Source organism: Hyphopichia burtonii, assembly GCF_001661395.1.
Source record: "Hyphopichia burtonii NRRL Y-1933 unplaced genomic scaffold HYPBUscaffold_1, whole genome shotgun sequence".
Lineage (NCBI taxonomy): Eukaryota > Fungi > Ascomycota > Pichiomycetes > Serinales > Debaryomycetaceae > Hyphopichia > Hyphopichia burtonii.
This window is the reverse complement of record NW_017963728.1, coordinates 2047950-2072168: the sequence shown is the minus strand read 5'-3', so window position 1 is coordinate 2072168 and position 24219 is coordinate 2047950. Positions and strand designations below refer to the sequence as shown.

General features: G+C 34.5%; 14 protein-coding genes across 14 annotated transcripts; 6 read left to right on the top strand and 8 right to left on the bottom strand.

Moving 5' to 3' along the window:
- Positions 1-443: 443 nt before the first annotated feature.
- On the bottom strand, positions 444-1321 carry HYPBUDRAFT_133347 (uncharacterized protein; the record flags this gene model as incomplete). The annotated part of the gene is made up of 1 exon (XM_020219513.1): positions 444-1321. The coding sequence occupies one exon, from the start codon at positions 1319-1321 to the stop codon at positions 584-586; it is 738 nt and encodes a 245-aa protein (XP_020079316.1). The 3' UTR covers positions 444-583.
- Positions 1322-2309: 988 nt separating this feature from the next.
- Positions 2310-4397, top strand: PUS7 (pseudouridine synthase; the record flags this gene model as incomplete). Its single annotated transcript, XM_020223406.1, has 1 exon — positions 2310-4397. The coding sequence occupies one exon, from the start codon at positions 2310-2312 to the stop codon at positions 4395-4397; it is 2088 nt and encodes a 695-aa protein (XP_020079315.1).
- An 898-nt stretch (positions 4398-5295) lies between these two features.
- On the top strand, positions 5296-6249 carry HYPBUDRAFT_4134 (thiosulfate sulfurtransferase; the record flags this gene model as incomplete). Its single annotated transcript, XM_020223405.1, has 1 exon — positions 5296-6249. The coding sequence occupies one exon, from the start codon at positions 5296-5298 to the stop codon at positions 6247-6249; it is 954 nt and encodes a 317-aa protein (XP_020079314.1).
- Positions 6250-6479: 230 nt separating this feature from the next.
- HYPBUDRAFT_146601 (uncharacterized protein) lies at positions 6480-8117 on the bottom strand (the record flags this gene model as incomplete). The annotated part of the gene is made up of 1 exon (XM_020219979.1): positions 6480-8117. One exon carries the CDS (start codon positions 8115-8117, stop codon positions 6480-6482), a length of 1638 nt encoding a protein of 545 aa, XP_020079313.1.
- Positions 8118-8702: 585 nt separating this feature from the next.
- Positions 8703-9473, bottom strand: IST1 (Ist1p; the record flags this gene model as incomplete). The annotated part of the gene is made up of 1 exon (XM_020218182.1): positions 8703-9473. The coding sequence occupies one exon, from the start codon at positions 9471-9473 to the stop codon at positions 8703-8705; it is 771 nt and encodes a 256-aa protein (XP_020079312.1).
- A 424-nt stretch (positions 9474-9897) lies between these two features.
- On the bottom strand, positions 9898-12141 carry HRK1 (putative serine/threonine protein kinase; the record flags this gene model as incomplete). The annotated part of the gene is made up of 1 exon (XM_020224037.1): positions 9898-12141. A coding segment is annotated over one exon (2244 nt), but the record flags the coding sequence as incomplete, so codon positions are not given.
- A 219-nt stretch (positions 12142-12360) lies between these two features.
- On the bottom strand, positions 12361-14229 carry SOF1 (rRNA-processing protein; the record flags this gene model as incomplete). Its single annotated transcript, XM_020220604.1, has 1 exon — positions 12361-14229. A coding segment is annotated over one exon (1393 nt), but the record flags the coding sequence as incomplete, so codon positions are not given.
- Positions 12481-12950, top strand: HYPBUDRAFT_151647 (uncharacterized protein). The gene has a single exon (XM_020220605.1). It carries the CDS (start codon positions 12563-12565, stop codon positions 12731-12733), a length of 171 nt encoding a protein of 56 aa, XP_020079310.1. The 5' UTR covers positions 12481-12562; the 3' UTR covers positions 12734-12950.
- A 489-nt stretch (positions 14230-14718) lies between the features above and the next one.
- On the bottom strand, positions 14719-16121 carry HYPBUDRAFT_133326 (phosphatase; the record flags this gene model as incomplete). Its single annotated transcript, XM_020219512.1, has 3 exons — positions 15775-16121; positions 15523-15663; positions 14719-15375 (listed from the first exon to the last, which is right to left on the bottom strand). Exons 1-3 carry the CDS (start codon positions 15967-15969, stop codon positions 14719-14721), a joined length of 993 nt encoding a protein of 330 aa, XP_020079308.1. The 5' UTR covers positions 15970-16121.
- A 297-nt stretch (positions 16122-16418) lies between these two features.
- HYPBUDRAFT_151645 (uncharacterized protein) lies at positions 16419-16808 on the bottom strand (the record flags this gene model as incomplete). Its single annotated transcript, XM_020220603.1, has 1 exon — positions 16419-16808. A coding segment is annotated over exon 1 (218 nt), but the record flags the coding sequence as incomplete, so codon positions are not given.
- A 124-nt stretch (positions 16809-16932) lies between these two features.
- HYPBUDRAFT_146596 (L domain-like protein) lies at positions 16933-18801 on the top strand (the record flags this gene model as incomplete). Its single annotated transcript, XM_020219978.1, has 1 exon — positions 16933-18801. One exon carries the CDS (start codon positions 16933-16935, stop codon positions 18799-18801), a length of 1869 nt encoding a protein of 622 aa, XP_020079306.1.
- Positions 18802-19542: 741 nt separating this feature from the next.
- Positions 19543-20733, top strand: SOL1 (Sol1p; the record flags this gene model as incomplete). Its single annotated transcript, XM_020223404.1, has 1 exon — positions 19543-20733. The coding sequence occupies one exon, from the start codon at positions 19543-19545 to the stop codon at positions 20731-20733; it is 1191 nt and encodes a 396-aa protein (XP_020079305.1).
- A 343-nt stretch (positions 20734-21076) lies between these two features.
- On the top strand, positions 21077-22601 carry HYPBUDRAFT_159986 (cleavage polyadenylation factor subunit; the record flags this gene model as incomplete). The annotated part of the gene is made up of 1 exon (XM_020222464.1): positions 21077-22601. The coding sequence occupies exon 1, from the start codon at positions 21105-21107 to the stop codon at positions 22599-22601; it is 1497 nt and encodes a 498-aa protein (XP_020079304.1). The 5' UTR covers positions 21077-21104.
- HYPBUDRAFT_151644 (peptidylprolyl isomerase) lies at positions 22591-24203 on the bottom strand. The gene has a single exon (XM_020220602.1). The coding sequence runs from the start codon at positions 23740-23742 to the stop codon at positions 22642-22644; it is 1101 nt and encodes a 366-aa protein (XP_020079303.1). The 5' UTR covers positions 23743-24203; the 3' UTR covers positions 22591-22641.
- Positions 24204-24219: the final 16 nt, after the last annotated feature.

The window sequence follows — 24219 nt, the reverse complement described above, 5'->3', positions numbered from 1 at the left end:
AAAAATGTTCACAAGAAGTCAAATGAAAGGTCTAAATAAACAGAAGAGTTTCGATAGTATCGTCAGAGAAGAGTATGAAACGATTAAGTCAGGGACTAAAAAAAATTCTTTTTTGTATTTGTTTTTTTTGATTTGTTCGCTTTTCCCTTTCTTTCAACTTCTGTTACTTTGGAAAGCTAGGGGATGATCCTGACAAACAAGTCTCTGAGTAAACAAGATCATCAATCAGCTGTAAATTGACAAGACGATTTCATGATTTGGTTTGTTTTCCTGCCCCATTGGTTAGTATTCGCATACAACTAATTTTTTTATTTTTTTTTTTTTGGCTTTGTTAGCCTTTCACGTAGTCTATTTACTTTACCGATTCTGGTGAAAATATAAACAGTTAGCCAATGCTGAAAAATGGCAGCAAAGACATGAGGTTGTAGCTCTATGGTACGGGAGCATGGTCAAAGACGTGGGAAGACTGGGGGTCGTTGGAAGACTACGGGTGGTGGAAGCAAAGAAAGTTAATTGTAAAGTCTATAAGATATCAAGTATAACAGAAAGAATTTACGAAACAAGGTATTAAGCGAAAGCATGGTTAAAGATGGTAACAAGGTTTATCTGTGGGATCTTTGCCATACCAGAAGAACCAGTCGTGATATTTTGCATTCATCATGGAGTCTTTGTTTTCCAAGTCGGTTTTAGCCAAGATTGCAGACCTGATATCGGTGAAATGAATACTAAAACAGAGTTTTCTAGAAATGACTGCTCCAAATTCGACTATTTCACCGTATTTACTAAAGTCATGCTTGATCAAATCGATATCAAAGTCTTTGGATAGATGCAGCTCGGGATTAGGGAAATCAGTTAAGGACAGATGATTCAAAGGCTTGTCGGGGACTATTTTCAGACAAATCAAGACTCTTCTAGCCGATCCGTGAACTATTTCATTGAATAGATACTTGGGGACCCCCATACTACCAGTGGTGTCTTCGGTGTTGGACTCGTTGGCCCATTCGACTTCTAGCCTCTTCCCATCAACCACGACAAACCCGGTGGTGGTACAATAGTTGTAGAATTTACGAGCACCTTCTGAAAGAACAAAGTGTATTTCCAACGTCGGATTGGCCGGGTGGTGTCTATAGTTCAATTTCTCCAACGGTCCACAGGTTATTTGACTAATAATGGAGTCGGTAGATGTATTGACTGAAAAATTTTTTAGAATAAGAGCTCGGTTGTGATTAGTAGAATGGGTTAGCTTTCTGGCCTTGATCAGTCGATTGGATTGATTGAAATTAACGTTTTTCAATTGACTATATGATTTACTTTTATTCATTTTTCGTCTGGGTAACGCTGGTTCATCGGACCAGTGTGAATCATCGAATAATTGTTCTGATCCGTCTTCATAATCTTCTCTACTTCTAACTCTACTTCTTCCTCTGCTTTCTTGCTCCGATGGCTCGTGAGTCACTACCAAACTAGTATCTAACCACAACGACCTTGCGAATCTTCTAAACCCTCCACTTTTAGACTCTTTCGAACGGAGTGGATTGGAAAACATATTACTAAAAGATGCTTTCCTCCTGTGTTCAGTAGAAGTGCCAGCGGCCAAACACAGACTATCAGGCCCAAGGTCTTCACTTTGAGTCTCGGTTACCTTCAAGCTTATCGGATGTCTCAACATCCTGAGTGTAACAACTGGAAAGAGTCTTTAAGTTATATTTCTTGATTGCAAACTGGTATTTCTAGCAAATTTGTCCTAACTCAGAACAAAACTATAAAAAGCAACAAGGGAAAAGCAAGCCTATAGCTGTATAAAAGCAAAGCAACGGTAGCAACGGTTCTTATAGCGGTACCAAAGCAAAAGAATGCTAATCATTAATTCATTCAATTTATAAATTAAAATAGTTGCAAAAAAAACTACACTAAAAAGGCTTGAGAAGTGAACAAATTTCCACAAATGGATACCATGTCGCAAAAAGATCTGAAACATTTGAAATTAATGAGTCGACCATAAGCCGACAAACAATACCAAATACGGTTAGTATGCTATCCAATAGCACTGGGGCTTTGGTTTTCTACAACTCCCCTGACTAGAGTGATATTCTTAAGTGGTAAGGGCTGATTTTAGTTAAATATAAAAAAATCAATGAGACGTTTTTTCCTGCGATGATGTCTTTTTTCAAAAAATTTTTTTTTTTTCATTTCAATTCAAGAATCCATTTATTCATACTGAATATCTACTTATGTTCTCCAAATAACTAGCCTCGATCAGACGATTATTCCAAGTTCAATTACTTAAAAACGTCAGATCCGAATTAATCATGGAAGAAACCAGTAACTCTATCAAGAGAAGCTTACCAGCAGAACCAAACTCTAATGAAGCTTTCAAGAAAGCAAAGCTTTCGCCAGCAGAACGTGCCCAAAAAGTAGTTCAAGAACATGACGTTGGTATAACTCAATATGTCAATGAGGTAAACCGTGCCGGCGGTGGCTTTTTCGGTACTATTAAACAACTTTATAGTGATTTCCTTGTGAATGAAGTTGATTTGAATGACAAAGTTATTCATTTAGAGGATGAAGGGATCGATCTTGGTAAGACCAAAAAGGAAAGACGCATGGAACAAAGACAAAATGATAGAGCAGACTTACAGGATAAAACACCTGAAGAAGTTTCTGAAATCAAGGAGCAACTGAAAACTGAAAAACCAAAGTATACTTTATCAGATGAACACCGGGAGCAATTATTATCCAAAATAACGGAAGAGGAGTTGAAAGAGATCGAAGAGCTTTTCAGCAATGGCACTAATATGGAAACTAAAACAACTTTCCCAGATAAACAAGCCAGAGGTCAATTACATCAATTATTACGAGTTGCATTTCAAGGTAAATTGGAATCGGCAACCTCTCCAGAAAACACTTTCAAAATCATGTTATCTAAAAATGCCCCTAAATCGGATAGAAGAAGAGTTCAAGAAAGTATCAATCATGTTGATGAAAATGGGGTTTTAAATTATGGATTGGGTCAATTCAAAAAATATTTACATTTCACCGTTTATAAAGAAAATAGAGAAACTATGGAGGTTGCTCATTTAATTTCAAAGTTTTTAAGGATTCCTCCAAAGAATATCAATTTTTCTGGTACGAAAGATCGTAGAGGTGTTACCTGTCAAAGATTCTCAATTAGTAAAGGTAAAGTCGCAAGAGTTAGTTCTCTTAACAAAGGCTTAACTAATATCGTATTAGGAGGATTTTCGTACGAAGACGATTATCTTAAGTTGGGTGACTTGAATGGTAATGAATTTACAATTACCGTAAGAGATATTAAGTCATTTAATCCACAAGATAATATAGAAGATACCGTTGAAAAATGTTTTAATTCTTTAAAAAATAATGGTTTCATTAATTATTACGGTATGCAAAGGTTTGGTACATTCTCCATATCTACTCATGTTCTCGGGGTTCATATTTTGAACAGTGATTGGAAAGCAGCTGGTGAATTGATTTTATCCGAACAAGAAATTGTTACTCCAGACTCGGTCGAAGCAAGAAGAATTTGGGCTGAAACTTCTGATCCAGCATTAGCATTAAAGAGCATGCCTCGTCGTTACACCGCTGAAACCTCAATTTTAAAAGCTTTGACCAATGAAAAGAAAGGAGAAAATGGTTACTCACAAAATTCTTATTATAAAGGTATTATTTCAATTCCAAGAAATTTGAAATTGATGTATGTCCATGCCTATCAGTCATATATATGGAACTTGGTTGCTTCAAAAAGATTTGAAATGTTTGGATTAGAAGTTCAAGAAGGTGATTTGGTAATCATCGATCCTGAAGATAAACCAAAATCTGAAGAAGCAGAAGATTCTGACTTTGAAGAAGATGTTGCCACAAATAATTTCATCAGAGCCAAACCATTAACAAAAGAAGATGTTGAACTGGGTAAATATAGCATTTTTGACATTGTTTTGCCATTACCTGGTTTTGATATTCTCTATCCAACCAATCCACAATTAAAACAAGTGTACATTGACAGCATGGCCAAAGACGGCTTGAACCCAGATAAAATGGGCAGAAAAGTTAGAGATTTCTCATTAGCAGGATCCTACAGAAAAATCATGGGTAAACCAAAGAATTTAAGTTATAAAATTGTTAACTATAAGGATGACTCTGCACCACTTCTCAGAACCGATTTAGAGATCTTGAGATCTAAAAACGAAGCCAAAGAAAAGGTTGAAGAGGCTACTGCAATCCCTCGTATTATTGAGTGTTCTGATTCTGATGCTGATAAGAAGGCAGTTATTCTTACAATGCAATTGGGTACTAGTTCTTATGCAACAATGGCATTAAGAGAGTTCATGAAAGCCGACACCGCCAGAATGAGTCAAAACTTTAATAATACAAACAGCTGATCGATAGCAAATTATATAGACTATATCAAACTATTATCTTCTAAATTTACATACATTATTCAACCCTTCCCTTCTGTGCTGCCACTCGAAGAAAGGAAAGGCCAACCTTAATAGCAAAATAGTCAAAGGTTAACATTTTAAACGGTTTACGGTTATTTTGGCTTTCTCTTCGTTTTTGATTTTCTTCGGGTCCTTACTTGCCTGTCCTGTAGCACATACAGCATTTCTGCCATGCCTGTCTCAATAGACAAGGAAGGCCATGGTAATAGTGACTGCAAAACTTGTGGAGTCACAAAATTCAAAATCCAGCACAAGTTTAAGGTCGCATGTTGCAAAAAAAGTTCTTCTTTGCAGCCAACTCCTCTCGGCATTCCTTTCTTTCGTTGCTGACTAAGGAAGTAATATAGGATCCCGTCACTTCTGTCTTGCCGGTATTAGCTCTGAAAAACTCTGCTTTATCGTTTTTCTTTGTGGTTACATGCTAATGCCATATACATAATTGTTTGTCTTTTTATTAAGGTTCGTCCAACTAACCACCCCCAGTAAGTGACTCTCTAGTACAATTCTTTAGACTCGAGAAACCTTCTAAATGGAAGAAGGCTAAACAACGGTTTCATATTAGATCCATTTTATTCACTTTCCAGTGGCAGTTGAAGTAGTAACTACTGCTGGTGTATGGGTGTGTTGATTGCGGGACTATCGTAACCCGGTCCTCTATGATAAAACAATATCAGTGCCTCAACAAAAAAGCCCGAAACCGTCGTTGAGATCGTTAACAATTGGTCAATTTTCAACAATTGCTTTCTACAAAAATCCCAATTCAATTGACTTGTTAGAGGCCCAAGAGTTCTTGAACGAAGCTGTTTGCAAAACAAGGAGTGGAGAATTATACTGAGATATGTCCAAGCCGTTTATTTCCATTCTTAGCCCACAGGGTTTTAGAGCACTTTTGAGATCGAGTTCCTCCCATTCTAGAGTTGTTCCAATTGATGCTACGTGGTACATGCCGAATTCTCCTCATAATGGCAAAGGACAGTACTTGAACGAAGACAGAATTAAAGATGCTGCATTTTTTGATCTTGACGAAGTTGCGTTGCCAGAGTCCAAATACCCTCATATGTTACCTCCATATGAAGTATTTAAAAAGAATATAGAAGCACTCAAGTTACAAAAAACTGATAAATTGGTTTTTTACGATAAAACCGGTATTTTTTCTAGTCCTCGAGCTGCTTGGACTTTTTCTCTTTATGGGCATGGAAGAGTTTATCTTTTAAATCACTATCCCGACTATAAAAAACATGATTATCCACTTGACACTAATCCTAAAGACAATTTAGCCACAAGTGCTGAACTTGGTGATGCCCACCATTATGAATTGATTAGTCAAGAACAGTTCTCGGATAATTATCAAGATCAAGTTATTGATTACGAAGAATTATTAGCACTTGTTCAGTCAGAAAAATTAGAAAAGCATTATGTCACTTTTGATGCACGCTCCACCGACAGATTTACCGGTAAAAGCCCAGAACCAAGACCAGGATTGTCTTCGGGTCATATTCCTGGCGCTTTATCGTTACCATTTAACAAGGTTTTGAAAGAAGACGGAAGTTATAAAAGCAAAGAGGAGTTGATCCAATTATTCAAAGATGACTTTAACATAGACGTCACCGATCCAACATTAGGGGGGAAAGAAGCCGTTATTGTTATGTGTGGTACAGGGGTCACTGCGGTGATCTTGAAGTTGGCTTTACAGTCTGTTATTGGAACCGGATTTCCAATAAGAGTCTATGATGGTAGTTGGACCGAATGGGCTCAGAGAGCACCATCTGCTTATATTGCAAAATCTGGATAGAACATTACAGTTATTGTCAATCAGTAAAAATAGTAAATCGTTATATTCGTCTAAGAAGAATCATCAATCGCAAGTTTAAAATACACCATTGATTTAATCTATATCGTAATTGTAGTCAAAAAATGTAGTGACAAAAAAAAAACCAAAAAAAAAAAAAAAAATAAAAGGGTATCCTATGAAGAGTTAAAAAATATAAATAAAAGTATACCAAGTATGATGAGATGTGAGTTCTAACTCCATAATTTAACGGCATTATCAACGCCACCACTTAAGAATAAACATCTCATTTTGGATTCGATAAATTTCATCAACTCTTTATGCAACTGTTCTGTTGATTTGTCACTTCCATCTTCTTTCTTTGGATTTATAACCACATCCTGTTTCTTTTTACTATTAATATCACTCTCTATTTCGAAAGATGCAAAATTTAAATCGTTAATAAAACCATCATGACCCGTAAGAGTTCTGATGCATTTGACGTTTCCAGTTTGATTCAAGTTGTCTAAATCCCATACTCTTATAGTCTTATCATCACTACCACTGAAAATAAATCTACCATTAGGGTGGATTGATAAGGCTTTAACCCAAGATTGATGACCGACCAATTCTGCTATTAACCAACCTTGAGAATTATTTTGTTGGGAAGGTAAGGGGTGTCTATGAGGTCTTAGAACAGGAGGGGGCAATAACCATAATTTGATTAGGTTATCTCTACCAGCCGAAATGCAATATTTAAAACCAAGAGTTTGAGTATAAACAGGATCAGAGAAAAAAGAAGGTGATATATTTGGGAATTTATCGGAATTATTAGTGAGGTACTTATCAATGAAATAATTTGAATGAAGTGGTAAAAACTTAACTGTTTCAATAACATGGGTATGGCCAATTAATAAGGAGATACCAGTACCAGAATCTGCATGGGATAATCTTACTGATTGATCATTCGAACAAGTCACGATGAAATCACCGATTTCCGAAGATTCTTTGATGTTTGTCATCAGTAGTTGTGAATTAACACTAATGACATCAATATCACGTACCCAATCACTATGGCCGACAAAACTTTTTATACAAAATCCACTGGTAAGGTCCCAAATTTTAACTGTCTTATCACGAGATACTGAATAGAGGATATGGGGAGTAGACTTGGAAAATGCAATTGAAGAAACGGTATGTTCATGACCCGATAAAGTTCTTATTTGTTTATAAGTAGCCCCATCCCAAATTTTTATTGATAAATCAGCAGAACAAGTAGCTAGAATATAAGATTTATTTTTATCAGGAATTAAGGATTTACCAGCAGAAAGATCTAAAGGAGCATTGGACCATCTAATCTTATTAATTGCTCTAGTATGAGCCTTGATAAATTTCTCTGGTATTAAAGTATCATCATTAACCAAATTCCAAGAAATTAAAGATCCATCAGAGCATCCACTATGTATTATTGGTAAGAATGGGTGGATTGTCACTGATTGAATTAACTGCTGAGCCTGGGTCTTGAAAGTCTTTATTGCATTATTTGGTAACCAATTGATCTTATCTTTAGTTAAAAGAGAAGTATGCTTTGAAAGCGCATCGGTAGTATTTGAAGCATCAATAATGGCTTTATAATTACTAATTTCATTCTCTAAATCAATGATTTTTTTTTGTAGTCTTAAAACAGTCGACCATTTCTTCTCTAAATAGTTTGGAATAATGTTATTGTTATTATCATCAATTGAACTCAATGGTGTTTGTAAAATATTGGAAAGAGCAATTGTTAAGTTGACATTCCCGGTATTTTCGGTCAATATTGGCTTAAGATACTGAAGTATGGCCTTGTTCAACTCCTGTTGCTGTCTTACTGTCAATATTTGCAGCGGACTCATGATATCACCAACTTGTATTGATCTTCAACTCGCTTGAGATCCAATTCAGCTTAACTTGATAATCTGAATTCCCAAATCGTGCTTTTTCACCCAACTTTATAACTTTATTAATGCGCACGATATATAAGTATCCCCATATATCTAGTGCAACTTGTGTCTGGTTGATGATGTGTTGGATTGGGATCCTGACGTTCAGCTTAATTTGTTTATTTATTTTTTTTGGGCGTCGTTTTCAAAATGTTTTGATATTTTTCCTCGCTTTCATTTTTTTTTTGTTTTGTTTGGTTGTCTTTGGCTAAAAAAATCAGTGCTCTTCCTTGGTCCATAGGAGCTGCCAGATGGGTACTGATCCCACCGTCAACGGTGTTGGTGGCCAGGTGTAGAGGGAGCATCCCGTGTAACTACACGCTTACAAGGGACTATTGAGTCGTGGTATTTATTCGTGGTCAGTATATGCCAGTCTGCAATTAGTTAATTAGTCCACCATTATCTTACTTGTATCTTACTTGTATTACTTGTCTCATCTTACTCGTCTTACTCATCGTACTCTAATCTTGTAGCATCAATGTAATATCGGGGTTGAGTCTATTTGGCACCTTTCAATGCGTCAAATCTAGCCTTTAGGGAATCAAAGTCGTTGAGTGCTTTAGGTGCTGTCTTTGGTGCTGTCTTTTGGGTGTTTGATACATCAGCTGGATCAGCAGCCAACGGGGTTTCTAGATTCGCTTCCTTTTGGCCACCAGATGGAGAATCGTCGTCGTCATCAATATCGTTGCTTTCTTCGATCACCTCTTCTATCTTCAACCCAGAATATGGAGCCTCGTACGCCTTGGCTATTTCACATAGGTACAAGTCAACTAATAGCTCTGAAGGTGGCTCCACTTGACATCTTTTCACTATTTTAGCTGGAACATACTCGTCATTGGTATTTTCAATTACCGACTTACCGAATTCTGCACCATATTTTGCAACGAAAATCTCTCTTAATCCACTCAATTCCTTCAATTCACTATGGGGAGCAGAATACACAACCGACAGAATGGCTTCTTTCAATGATGGATCAACTCCACTTCTATTGGTGTCGAGAATTATCGCCACTCTAGCTAATAAAAGTTCACAATACAACTCCAAGTATTCAAGTAACTCAACATAAATATCGTCCCTAATTATATTCTCCACTCTTATCTTAGCACTTGACTCTTTACCTTGGCTTAATAACGTAGCCAATTGTCTCCGCTGTTGCTTGTTGATTGCACTTTTCTTATCTTGGATAAACTTCAACTTACTAATTGCCATTTTCAACGAGGTCTTCAACCGAGTAGGGTTGATGGCGTGTGCTGGCTGTTGCTGAGGCATTGTACGGTTGCTAAATGAATATAGATTGAGTCCCAATATACCCTAAACTATGATGAAGAATTATCATACAATGTTTTCAGTTGACTTCATTTTGTGAGGAGCGAACAAAAAGTCCGGTCTTTTTTTTTACATTTTCAAATCAGTCGTTATAAATGTATTGAATATCGTTATATACTTACTCCTAAGTGTAGCATGTCTTTGAGACGATGAGTAAAGTAACCAAAATGACAAGACCACTTTGATTCTAAAGGGAAGAAATGAAAAAAGAATGAGAGCGTGAATAAAAGAATTATCGAACTAAAAAAAAAAAATATCATTAAAGAAAGTAATAAATAAGGTAATGACTGATTGAACCAAAAGAGAAAGCCAAGAACTATTGAGCCATGTTACTTTCAGCAGCTTCGGCTTTTTCATTTTGTTCTTCTTGATTATCGAGTACTAAAGTATGATCGTGAGGTGGATTACCCTTGACGAGAATATCATCTTCATCTTCTTCGAAATTAGCACCAATATTATCAGAACTACGAGGAACTTTCTTCAAGGTGCAGCATTGAATATCTCTAATCCACTCATCTTGTAAGATTTCTTCTAAAGAGGCTCTCTTTTTTGGATCAACTTGTAACATACGAGAAATTATTGGTCTTGATGCATGGGGTAATAATCTCATTAATCTATAAGGACCATGTATTTGTTTATGATGAGATTGTTTCTTTTTGCCGGAATCTTCTTTTGCATCTTGATTTGGTTCATCTTTAGTTTCTTGTTGTTCAGTAACTTCTTGATTAATTTTTCTTGATTCATTAAATTTATTTTTCATTTCAGTCTTTCTTTTTTCATAATCTTCTAATTTTTGATCAATCTCTTTTAATCCATTGAGAATACTTTGTAATTGATCTTCTGATAAGATATCAACATTTTGTAATTGAACCAATTTATCATCTTTCTTGGTAGTTTGTTGTTCATCAGTATTCATTTTGTCATCTTTATCTTCATTAATTTGATCATTTTGAGCTAGGGATTCACCTTCTACTTCATTTGGATTTTCATTTTCATTAGTAATTTCCATATCATGATCATCAGTTTCATGATTTGAATCGACCATTTCTCGATCTAATTGAGCTTGTTGTTCAGCAAGAGCCTTCTTCTTTTTATTCAGTCTAACAATCATATTTTTCAATTTTCTTTGTTGTAATAATAATTTATGACATTCATTACTTAAAGGATAATCATGCCAATTATCATCTTCCATTGCATATAATTTAAAACTATTATCTTTTTCAGGATTTGGAATTTTCCAAGGAAATCTTTTCAAAGTCATACAACAATAAATGATTGCAATTGACCATAAATCAACTGGTTGAGGATTATAAGAATGAGAATTTTTCAAAACTTCTGGAGCTAAGTAAGGATCAGAACCAACAATCCCGTGGCAATGATGTATACTATCTTTGGAATTACCAAATTGATCATAAGGATATTTAAAAATAACTGCACTACCAAAATCAATAATTTTTAAAATACCATTAGTTGTTAAAACACAATTATCTAATTTTAAATCACGATGTGCTAAACCGAGACTATGTAAATAACCAACACCTTCTAAAATTTGTTTTAAACAACAGTTAATTTCTTGTCTTGACATTTCACCACTCATAACAACTGCGAAAAAATCAATTGGAGCATACTCCATAATTTCGAAATATCGATTATTTTCATGAATTATATCAATAGTCTTGATAATATTTGGATGTTTTAAAGTTGAACCAATACAATATTCTGCAGTGCATTTTCTAGTATAATCTTTTAAAGATTCAGTATTTCTTCTTGGTCTAAATTCTTTAACTGCAAAAGTTTTTGAATCTGAAGGACGTATAATTAGTTTGACTGAACCTCCTGCACCACTACCCAATTCTTTACCAACTTTACCATATTTTTTAACTAAAGGAGAATCATCATCGGTGAAAGGAGCAGCATTATGAGATTTACCATGAAGTATACCACCATTACCATGAGAAGCTCTATTTAGTAATTGAGAAGATGTCTGATTGATTAAAGTGGCTAAAGAAGTTGACGATGGTTCTCTGCTATGCTGAGCGCTTGCAGTATTATAAGAAACACCGGCAGAAGGTGATGCAATTGCTGGAGGAGAATGGATATTACTAGTATATGAAGGATGTTCATTTTTCCTTGGATTAGAATTCTTTTTGGTTGGTTTGAACAATCGTTTTAATTCAATCATAGAATTTGACTTCATAAATGTATGATTTGAATCCTCTTTATTTAACGGAACATGGACATTAGGTTGAGGCGATTGAATTGGAATTTGTTGCAGAGGCGAAATATTACTATTCGGAGGAGTGTCGGGTCTACTATCAGGATTTGAAGAATGACTACTATTCCCCAGAATGTTATGTTGATGATGCTGGCCCGCTTGGCCATGGTGATGGTGACCATGGTGACCATGGTGATGATCACCAGAGTTGGTCAAGGTGGGTGAAGTTAAAGAATCTTGCGAATCGTGTTTTCCAATGTGGAACCCAAGAAACTTGCGGCCCTGATTAGCAACAGAATGGGATTGGGATTGATTTGAAGTTGAAGGAGTCAATTCTTCATCAACCGAAGGTTGTTTGAAGTGACTAAACAACTTAATTTTATGTTTATCCGGCATAACTTATAAATCTCGGAATAGCGTGTATGCTTTCCATCCAGGAAATAACTATTTCAAACTTCTTTCAAGCGATGAATTCAATCTTCCTATCACCAGATGTATAATCAACCAACCTATAGGAAACTAGCCAAAGAGGAAAAAAAAAGTCTCAAAATCAATATTCGAAACCTAAGTATACTTGGAACAATAGAACAAACTGATAATTACTATCAAAACTACCTGGATTTGAACCCTAACTTGTGAATCAGCCTTGATTAATCCAATCACTTATCACTGGAATTGGGTAGTTGTTTGTTAAAGAACTAAAAAATGATTTATTTGAAAGGGCGAGTATCGCTCTCTTTTTTTTCCTTTTTCCCTGCTTCTTTTGGTTGGTTCAGTTTTTTTTAAAGCGTTTTTTATTTGCGAAAAGCCTCTCACTATGAAAAAAGGATTTGATTTTCAATTTGATCCTTTAGCAAATGATCTGGCAATGGGGAGGGTTATAGTGGGGGTCAGAAGGAAAGAGGAAGATGAAGGGCTGGGAGCCATCGATGTAGAGGGCGAGGACGGTGTAAGGTTGAAGGGTAGGGAATACCCGGATACCCTTTGATAACACGAGACGTAGGATCAACTGATGGATAACTACAGAAAAATGTAATACATCGTTATATAATTGTATGTATTGGTATACATTTTGTATATAATTTACATGGTTAATCATCTTTGATGGCGGTACCTCTGATATGTTTTTCTCTTTCTGGGTGAACTGGTTTCGAACCAGGTTTAGAATGTCTTCTTTCATTATCTTGTCTTCTTTTAATTGAATCGAGTTCAGTTCTTTTAATTTCTTGAGCCTTTTTAACAACTTTTGGAACATGACGATGTCTTGAGATTCTTTTGATTTCTGGCATGAATTTGAATCTTTCTTTTAATGCATCATCGTATTCCATTGAAGATTTTTGTTTAGAAGATGTAATATTTGAACGATCATTACTTTTAGCTCTCCATAACCTAACATTGGAATCATCAGAACCACTCAAGATATATCTTGCATCACTAGTAAACTTGACGCTGAAGATATGCTGCATACGACTAGTGTGATAAATTTCTCTTGAATGACCAGCTCTGGTTTTATAGATTCTGATTGTTTTATCGTATGAACCAGTAACTAATTCTTGACCGGTTGGACTGAAATCGATATCCATAACTGCACTAACATGATCTTTATAAACATTTAATGATTTTTTCAAATTTCTCATATCCCAGTAATATGAATTTTGATCTTCATTTGCACTTGCAAAATTATATGCTTCCATTGGATTCCATGCAATTGCATTATTTCTCATATTGGTAACAACTTTCTGGATGGGTGAATTGGTTCTGATATCATATAACACTATTGAATTATCACTACCGGTACTTGCCAAAACATTTGTTTCTGTTTTATTAAATTTAACCAGATTTATATTATCTGCTCCCCAAGTCAAATTAGATATATGTCTTGATCTTTTCATATCCCATAATTGTATATCAAGACCTCCACTCACAAACAAGTCTTCGCTGAAATGATGGTCTAATCCTTTGAATGCGTGTTCCCCAGTCCAAGTTTTAATTAATCCTTGATTCTTGTTATCATATAATATTTCATCATTTATATCATTTTCAAAATCATTAGTATTAACTGACCACAATTTAATTGTCTTGTCATCCCCACAACTCAACATCTTCTTATTTCCAACTTGATTTGGACTGACTACTAATCCACTTACCATCCCATAATGTGCTTTAAAACTAATGGTTTCATTTCTTGATGTTAAATCCCAATACTTTATTATCCCATCTCCTGATCCACTGGCTACTTGATTCGTACTCCCAAAATCCCGGGCTATACTATAAACACCGTCTCTATGTCCATCTCCTAATTGTCCGATAAATGGTTGAGCAAACATCCTTTCCATCTTCGTAGCAGTTAATGCTCGGGTATATTCTCTGGCTCTTTCAAAAGGATGTAATGCTGGATTCAAGTTCCTGGGCGTCGCCGACTCCTGCGTGTTACGCACCGGCACATAGGTGTCTGAAGACCTACTTATAGTTTTCACCTTCATTATTTACTTGGTTATATCTTTAATATACTGATAAGATATAAAAAAAAAAATTTTGATGATTTAAAGGAAGTGATGAGATGCGATAATATCCACCACCCGTACACCCATAGGTGTACGGAGGTGTTATTTGTTGCTGTTTTATTTGCAGGTTGGTTCTCTACAGGTTTGCAGTCAAATTGACGACATGTGATTTGTTGACAAGATTAGTTATTAGTTATACAGTATATAAGAAATTGTTCGAGAATGCTTAAAATTATGATTAGAAGAAGTGTAGAAGTGTAGAAGTTAAGAAGTGTAGAAGTTAAGAAGTGTAGAAGTTAAGAAGCTAAGAAGTTAAGAAGCTAAGAAGTTAAGAAGTTAAGAAGTGTAAAGAAATTTATAAAATAGAGATACAAAATTAAAGGATTAAATAAGTAAATGAATCTAATGCAATATTCTATATTAGCCAAGTTAGCAATAGATTAGATTATAAGTCCTGCTTATAATGGAATTATATGGTAATATCTAAAACTAAACCAACATCATCAACATTTGGTTTCGCTATATCTTCTAAGAAAGGTAATAAATCTAATAATTCATTATCATGAGTATCACTAAACCAAGATGAAATTGGAATTGAATGTTGTGGATGGAAAATATAAGAAGCAGGAGAATTATCAATTATAATTGAATCAGCCAAAGGTCTACCAATTTGAGATAAATTTTTAATGAAATTACCTTGATAATTGTAACAGGAATCTCTAAATAAACGATGATGAACAGATTGATGAATATCTAATTTATCTAATAAAGGATCACCATATTTACTCACACTAGCAGTAAATACAACAACTTCATACCATTTACCAACTTTTCTTAAAAATTCATCAACCCCGGGTCTTTTAATAACATAAACATGATGAACTTGATTTTCAATTTCAACTGGTATAACAAAATCAGCAGTTCTCAAATATTTAAAAGAAGAATGAACTAAGGTTTCATCTAAATCAAGAATAAGACATTTTTTATTTCCAAAAATTTTTTCATTTTTTAAACCTAATAACCATCCACTTTCAGGATTAAATGCTTGCCCTTCTTGTAATTTAGTTAAATCAAGATATGATTCATCAACATCATTTTCGGGTAATTCTTCATCAATTTCATCTTCCTCATCTTCTTCATCTTCAATTAAATGCTTATGTTGTATATCATTTGAATCAACAACATTTTTATCAACATCATAAATTAATTTATCTTCATTAATATTTGGAATCTGTTTATCATCATCTTTTGGAGACTCTTGATGAGTAATCACTTCTTTTGAATCATTTCCTTGGTTATTGGATATACTATTTGGAGTATTATTATTTGATTCTTCGTTGGTATTGGTAATTGTATCAGTTTCATTAATCGAATTTTCATCATCTAGTAACTCAATCTTCGAATTATTAGTAAGCTTACTATTTCTCTTCTTATTATTGGCTTGTCCATTTACTTGTTGTTTTTGTTGTTGTTGTTGTTGTTTTACTTCATTATTCGGCTTATTTTCTTCGGGTAAAACTTCAACTTCAGAACTAGTCTTTGAACTGTTTAGTTTCTTATTCACATCTTTTCTAGAACTATTTCTTGAACTTTTTTGATTCCCAGTCTTGGATTTCTTCTGTTTTGTTTCATTATTCAGACTTTTCGCATGATATTTATCGTTAGAATCATCTTTAGAACTAACCGAACAACATAATAATGACGAAATAAGTTTATCCATCTTGTAGAATAATTATCAAAGTATATAAAAAGGCAGTATTATTCAACTCTATTCGTTTCCTAAACTATAATCCGTTTACTACTAAGGGGCAACGGGCGACTATTAATCAAACAAAAAAAAAGGTAAAAAATTTGACAGGTCAAAAGGAGAGATGAGTGCTGGTTTTATAATTGATCAAACAGAATCCGTGAATGAATGCTATACGCGTGATGCTCCGATGGCTTGTAGTACCTTGCTATATGGTGCCTTGTATGTTTTCTTCGGTGTATTCTATTAGTTGGTAAGGAAGAAGAGTATTCGTATAATTGGAAAAAGTGATTTTTTTTTTTGGTTTTTGGTGATTTTTCGCTTTTTCTCGTTTTTTTTTTTTGTTCGGTTTTTTTTCGTCTTTTGGTGAGTTTCTTCCTGTTGTTTTGGCTTGATACACAAATCCATTGCCAGAGAGTCAACTAGCTCGCAACAGGCAGTGGAATCCTCTGCTGGGATACTGGGTGTGGTGACGTGGTGGCAGGCTGCGGTGGCCGGCTGCGGTGGTGTAGGGTGTAGTGGTGAAATAAGGAGCACGGGAGAGTAGGGTACTACCATACGACATTGGGTATAAGCGACTTCCAACAGGATTGCAGAGACCGTTATAGTTGGAGAAGTACAGGGAGTATACGTAGGACATGTAGGAAGGTGGAAGGCGAATACGGGATACGGGATATCTGTAATTTTGTACAAAATGTGAAAAATTCAGAGAAGATTTTATTAGTTCGAAGATTTGATAAACTTAGAGATTTATGATGGTAGAGAAATACAAGAGCTGGGTATTACAATACCATAGTTAACGAAGTAAAGCGATATAAAACAAAGTAATGTAATCTATGGTGTATAAACGGCAGGAATTGGTCTGTTGAAGTGATTTAGTATTGAAGATGAGATTTGCAGACTCAAAAAAATTAATAAGCACAAGAGTCCATAGAAATGAGTTTCTTGACTAGGTACTTTCCAAACTTGCCGGATGATATAATAGTTGAGATCTGTGACCAATTACCCAAGGAGTATCTTTTTGAGTTTCTACTTTACTTGAAGGAGACAAATATTAGGAGTCTAATTATTGAAAAATATTTTAATAATGAACTTCACTTTATATTGAGTCCAACTAGAAGAAGTCATTCGTGTTATGATTCGTTGGTTGATATTCATGGGTTTGCATTGATTGAAGAGTTTCTAGATAATAATCCAGATATCAACCCAAGGTTAATTAAGATTATAACTGGAGGTGATTTTAGATCACTTGAAAATTTAGTATTACAATATAATCAACGGTTTAATGGGCAAGTTGATAAAATACACTTACAAATTGAAAATTACGAATTGGATTCGGATGATTTTATCTTTTTAATTAATAATTTATCGAATATTACCAGAATTCAATTATCAGGTATTAAATTAACAAAGATTTTGAAAAATTTAAAACAAAATCAATTAGCTAATTTGAAAAATTGTAAAGAATTAGTACTATTAGGACATGGCATAAATGACTGGTCAAATATCCAATTGCCTCCCCTGTTAAACCATTTGGATTTATCCTGGAGATCAACTTGTGATGTAACTACTATAACTTTATCAAATTCAATCGAACATATTTATTGGAATCAAGCCGGTATAAACAGTGATGTTTTAACAAAAATCAATTTCCCAAATAATTTGAAAACTTTAATGCTTACTTATAATAATCTTTTAACCATAGATTTAAAAGATTTACCACCGTCTTTAGAAACTCTTGATTTGTCTTATAATGTATTGACAAACTTTATTATCGATGACAATTCTCAATGGCCGGTCAATTTAAATACCTTGATTCTTAGTTCAAATCATTTAACCAATGGATCGTTAACTAACTTGAGTAAGATTGACTGGCCCTCAAATATGAAAAACTTTAAGATTGATGAAAATCCTTTTGATAGCTTAGTTGACTTAAAATTACCAATGAATTTAGACTATTTAAATATCCTGAATAACAATTTGAAAAATTTATTGGTTATGGATTACAATAACCCCAGTGATTCTTATCCATTTTTCCAATTTCCAGTATGGTTGGATTCGTTGGATCTATCGAATAGCGATTTTAATTATACAAACTTTAATGATCCAACCAAGAGAATTCGATTCCCAGATACTTTAACCAGTCTCAATCTCAGTGAATGTAATATCTATCACTTAAACCATTTCATTTTCCCAATTTCTTTGAAAAAATTATCATTAACCGGTAATAAGATTTCAGATTTGAATGATTATAATGATACGCATGTTAACTGGGGCAAAATGATAAACTTGGCTGAGTTAGAACTTTACTTTAATGAAATTGATGCTTTAGCAAATTGGATATGTCCTCCTAATTTAAAAATTCTTGATTTGAGATTGAATAAACTAAGTCAATTAACTCCAAGTTATCCGATGTTCAACCCCAATGATGCTTTTACCAATTTGAAAACCTTGAAAATCGATGAAAATCAAATCAATTTCATTGATCCTAATTGTAAATTACCTAAAAATTTACTTCATTTATCTTTAGAAACAAATTTAATTGAAAATTTCCCCTTCTCAAACGGTTTCATCGATTCCAATCTACATTACCTAAACTTGAAAAACAATCTCATCAATAACATTGATTTCCACGATGGATCCCATTCTAGTCTAATCCAAATCGATCTAACTGCTAATAACTTACTAAAATCTCTACAAACAAAAAATCTTTTCCACGAGTGGTATGACCAACTAGAAGCTTGTCTAGGTAAGAAAATAAGTCAAAGAAAACGTAACATCAATCGCCAACTTGATTTCATCTAACCTCTTCTATCGTAACCCATATCTACATAAATAAACAGCTTCTTCGTCAGTCGTTTAATACGGTTTTTTGCAATTTGCGGTAAAAAAAAAAACACTACAATACTGCGAATTTGACCAGCATTCTTAAACACAAATAGTTGGCTGAACAGACGACAGCTTATTGTTCGTCATTATCTCTTAAGACCCACCATAGCGACGTGTTTGTGTGGTCCTATTAATACCCTGGGTTTCGTCCTAGCATTTGCTTATATACGCTATTACTTCTCATCTTCCTGTCAACGGTGTCCGATTCTTTTTTTTTTTTTTACGTTTTTGGCCTTTTTTTGCATCATCTCAGCATACTACGTTTTGTCAAGACTACCTCTGGATTGATTGACATTTGACTCCATTGGGTAATTGCAGAGAACTCACAACGTTTCAGCATAGAGAATTCTTATTTCCCAATCAACTGGCCCCGTTTGCTTTTAGTCCCCGTTTGCTGTTCGTACCTTTTGCTGTTTCGCTCTAAATTTTTTTTTTTTTTTTCTGTTCCTCCTTTTAACCCTTTTCATCGAGGTTAAGTTGTTCAATCCGGACCGTGTTTCTTCGTTATTCTTCGTTGTTTTCGACTTCAAGGACCCTGCTGTATAAGTAGAATAATTTTTGCATAAACTTTACTTCTGTATTGGATTTCACTTCTTCGTCTTCACTTCATCGATCTGGCATCAATCACTGCATCGGCATCCATCGCGTCCATCCAATATGCTGAATCCATTTGAATGTGCTATTGCACCTCCTCTGACTCCTCCTAGAGTTAAGAATCATAGATCTCATAAGTTATCATCACCACCAGAATTGAAACTTCCTGTTTTCAGTCCAACTACTCCAAGTAGTTGTAAAAAAAACTCCATGAAGACCCCAATTTCAACAAAGAAAAACTCATCAGCATCAACTACTAATTCTAATTCTTATTTAAGAACCCCAAATACTTCAAAGAAACCACAACCAACTCGCCAGCTTCATAAGTCGTCATCCTCCAAATCATTAAGAACTCCAAACTTACCACCAACTCCAGAATTTACTCCTTATAAGAATCAAACCATGAAAAGAAGCCAACAAGTTGAAGCTATAAGTTCGTCAGCATCGAATTCTTATTTTGCTCAAACTCAAAACTCCAGACGTTCATCTAAACCAAATAAGCAAAGTGGGTCTAATTCAAAACTGCATAAATTAAGTCCAAAACTTGATTCTTCCGATAATGAAACTACGTCATCTTCAACCAATGATTTTGCATTTGGTATGTTTTTACCAACTCCTTCTACCACCAAGAAAAGCAATACTAGTCCTACTCGTAATCTAACGGCTCCTCCTGCAATTGATTTCAGTAAACTTTATAGCAATGAGGAAGAAGAAGATACTTCTTTCCAAGATGATACTAATCTTTCGATTGGTGAAAGTATTAAAGTATCTGATATCACTTGTGATACTACTCGAGACTCTCTTTCACTTCCAATCTTAAAGGAGTCTTTTATTTCTCCTCAAAAAGATACTAAATCAATTCAATCAGATTCGATCTTTTTGTCACCTTCCACACCTGGTCCTCAATTAATAGATGAAGAGACCATCAATCATTGGCATGGTAAATCTTTTAATAATGAGTTCTCATCTGATGATGAGCTCTCCGATGAAGATTTCTTCCCAACCTCAATCACTTTGGAAAATCCGTTCATTCAAGATTCTCCTCCTCGTTTCAAAAGTCACAGCACTCCTACTATAAAAGTTAAAAATCCTTTTGACTCTGAATCTTCTCCAATCTTGGGTAAAGGCCAAATTGATTACTCCACTCACGCAGAATATATCAATAATAAAACCGGTGCCGTTAGAATAGTCAAATTACTGGAACGTCAAATGAAAATTAAGCCAAAAAAATTAGATTTTTCTAGTTTGGCTTAGACTGTTATGTTTTTTGCATCTTCTTAAAGGTTTGTCAGGCACTTTTATATTCGAACATCCTTTATATTCAAATTACTACTCTTATATTCTTTTATTCAATTCTTTCGATCTCCTCTCCCCTTACTTTTTTTTTTTTTTGATTTCTTCTCTCTAGATATTGCATCCACCGCATCTCATTCAAATTTCATTATAGTTCAATTCATCTATTTTATAGAACCTTTGATTATTGTATTCGGGTAGCGTTTGTAGGAGATCGAATTTTCGCAGCGATGAAAAATGTATATTTTCAAGTCAAAAAAAGACTGAAAAAAAAACAAAAAAACACATCATTTCCTTCCAAAAGCTCTACAGTATTAACTTATCAGTCAAATATGTCTTCTATTCCAGGATTCAACGGTGGTGACAATATAGAGGAATCTTCAAGTCAACCGATTGAGATTGAGATCCCTTACAAAGCAGAATGGAGATTCGAAGTACCGTTCAAAACCATAATGAAGCTTACTGTTTTAGAAGGGACAGGTGAAATCTTTGGGACTGAGTTGCCTTCTAATGTTCAAGTTCAATTCAGTGGGGTGAAGTACTCGGTTTACTCACCTTTACCTGATGGATGTAAGATTTCGTATTTCTCCGTTCCTAATAAAGAGAACTATAACATTTCAAGCGAAGATGGAGAAATCAGTGAATATATAAGTGAAGAAACCCCAATGGAACAATATCTTAATTTACATTTTGCCTTAGAGTTGTACCGTCAACAAGCAACTCTCTCAAATCTCAATAATTCGAATATTGATCAACAAAATTCAAAAAAACTGGGCCCCAAAGTTTTGATTGTGGGTAATCAACAATCTGGTAAAACAACCCTTGCCAAAATATTATCTTCATATGCTTATAAAATGGATAGAGTTCCAATATTAGTTAATTTAAATCCTCAAGATGGGTGTTTTGCTTTACCCGGCTCAATAACGTCGACCCCAATAAGTGACTCTTTTGATTTGCAAAGTATTAATGGTTGGGGGTCAACATTAACATCAGGTACTACTATTCATAATCCAAAACAACCACTAGTTAAGAACTACGGATTCACCAAGATTCAAGAAAATCTTGAATTATATAAATACCAAGTTTCAAAATTAGGTGTTGCTACATTATCAAGATTAGAAGATGATTTATCAATTAAAAATAGTGGACTAATTATTGACACTCCCGGATTATCAAGTAAAGATGATTTCCTGGTGATTGAAAACATTGTTTCTGACTTTGAAGTTGACATAATAGTAGTCATTGGTAATGAAAGATTATCAATTGATTTAAGAAAAAAATTTAAACATAAATTAGCGTCTTCTCATTTAGAAATTTTGAAAGTTCATAAAAGTGGAGGGGTAGTTGAACTAGAAGATTCATTCATAAGGAAAACCCAAGAAGATACCATAAAAGAATATTTTAATGGTGATTATAGAATTCCATTATCACCATTTAAAACTGAAATTGAACTTAAAAATTTTGTTTTTTATAAACCAGTGGAACTGCTGGAGTATATGTCAAGCTTGGCATTTTTACCAGCTGGTGATTCATTTACACCAGAAACTTCCGAAGCTTCGGAAGTTAAAAAGGAAGATAATGCATTAACCAAATACTATAATGAACTAACTGAAAAGACGTCATCAAATTTAGAAAATTCAATTATTGCGATAACCCAAGTATCCGATAATAATAAATCTCCTAGAGATTTACTAAATACCTGTGTTTTAGGATACGCTCATATTTCGAAGGTTGATGAAACAAAGGGTAAAGCCAAAATTTTATTACCATTCCCAGGGGCATTTCCTAAAAATATTTTAATATCTACAAATGTTAAATACGCAGAATAAGCATTTAAATAGATTTATATATATTTAATAAAAAATGATACTAATCAAAAGGAATTGGTTTACTACCGTTAATTTTTTTATTCATTTCAGATGCTGCAAATGCACTTGGAACTTTAATACCACAGCAATCACCCCAAGTGTTAATTGCATCATTAGCGTGGACATGGCCACATTCATCTTCATCTTGATGGGAGTGAGGATCACTAACTCCTTCCGGAACTGGAATTAAACTACCAAACATAAAATGTTGAATAATTGGTAATTTGTTCAATACTTCAGCTTTATACATTTTGATCATCCCCTCTTTAATCTTCATCCAAGATTTTGCCGACAGTATATCATCCAACATGGGTGAATGCCATCTCAAACTTAATTTTTGACCTTGATTTGTAGGAACAGTCTTTATAGTATTTATGAAATGAATACACTCCAAATACATATATTGTTTATATAACGTTTCCACAAGCTCATCATTATGAATCAGTTTTGGTTTCATGAATGGATGGGTAGATAATTGGGATGCACCAAATAAAAATGGTAAGAAATGGTAATCATCCAACCCCCAAACCCCATGAGAGCCAGCTGGTTCCAACCAATACAATTTTTGTAGCCTTCTCATAATTTCCATGTACTTAGTGAATACTTTAAGTATAATTGCTTGATAATGATTTTCATTTATAATATCAAGTTGTTTCAAACAAAGTAAAAACGATATGAAATTCAATTCGTGACCTGACCCATAATCTATTCTTGTTCTATTTCCCCATGACTCCGTTAAGTATTTCCTAAGCTCAACACTGGGATCACCTTCAACCAGGTTTATCAATGGCTTGACAAAATCAGCCGCTTTCTCTTGGAGTTCATCATAAAAATCCCTAAATTCAACTTTACCAAATCTTGATATATCTTTTTCGTGAATCACGGGATGTTTATCAATCAAGCCATCCACCTGATCCAACACTTCAACAATCTTCTCAACAATCTCGGGAACTTCGATCTTGGCATCATTAGTCATTCCAACAACCAGTTCCTGTAACCCTTGGACAAAATCTACTACCAAGTTATAAGCCGGGGAGTCAATCCACTTCTCAACATCCTCCGGTGTAACCACCCGTCTTTCCGGTTCAGTGTATGCTGCCATGGTTCAGTGTCTATCAATTGCTATACTTTCACTCAGTTACTAACTGTTAATGGTGTTTCTTCTGGATTTGCCATTAAGTATAAGTTGTATTGGTTGGTTTTTCCACGCTGCTCGTCAGAAAATTTCTCACAGTTAAGAGAAGCTTCTGCAACCATTAAAGTTTTGCAACATTCGATTGAAATACGTTATACGGGAATTCTGGCAAAACAGGCACAATTCCAGCTTTCAGCAACGTATTCCATTCGCCTGGAACCACTTGACAGCAAACGATGAAAGCCCATCTTGCTTCCACCGGGTATTGGCTTCCAAAGCTGAAAATCCTTTCCCCCAAAAGAAATCCCTACCTGAAAGAAGCACTTTTAGACACTAGTAAACAAGACATTGCACCGTGTACAAGTAACTTACGCTCTGGCATTCGGTGTGCTACTTATATTTGCATTTTGTAGTGTACTAAGTTTTGCAAGCTAAAAGTGAAAA

Excerpts from the sequence above, each read along its gene's own strand:
- HYPBUDRAFT_151644 (XM_020220602.1), bottom strand. The coding sequence starts at position 23,742 with ATGGCAGCATACACTGAACCGGAAAGACGGGTGGTTACACCGGAGGAT.
- HYPBUDRAFT_151647 (XM_020220605.1), top strand. The coding sequence starts at position 12,563 with ATGAAAAAAGGATTTGATTTTCAATTTGATCCTTTAGCAAATGATCTG.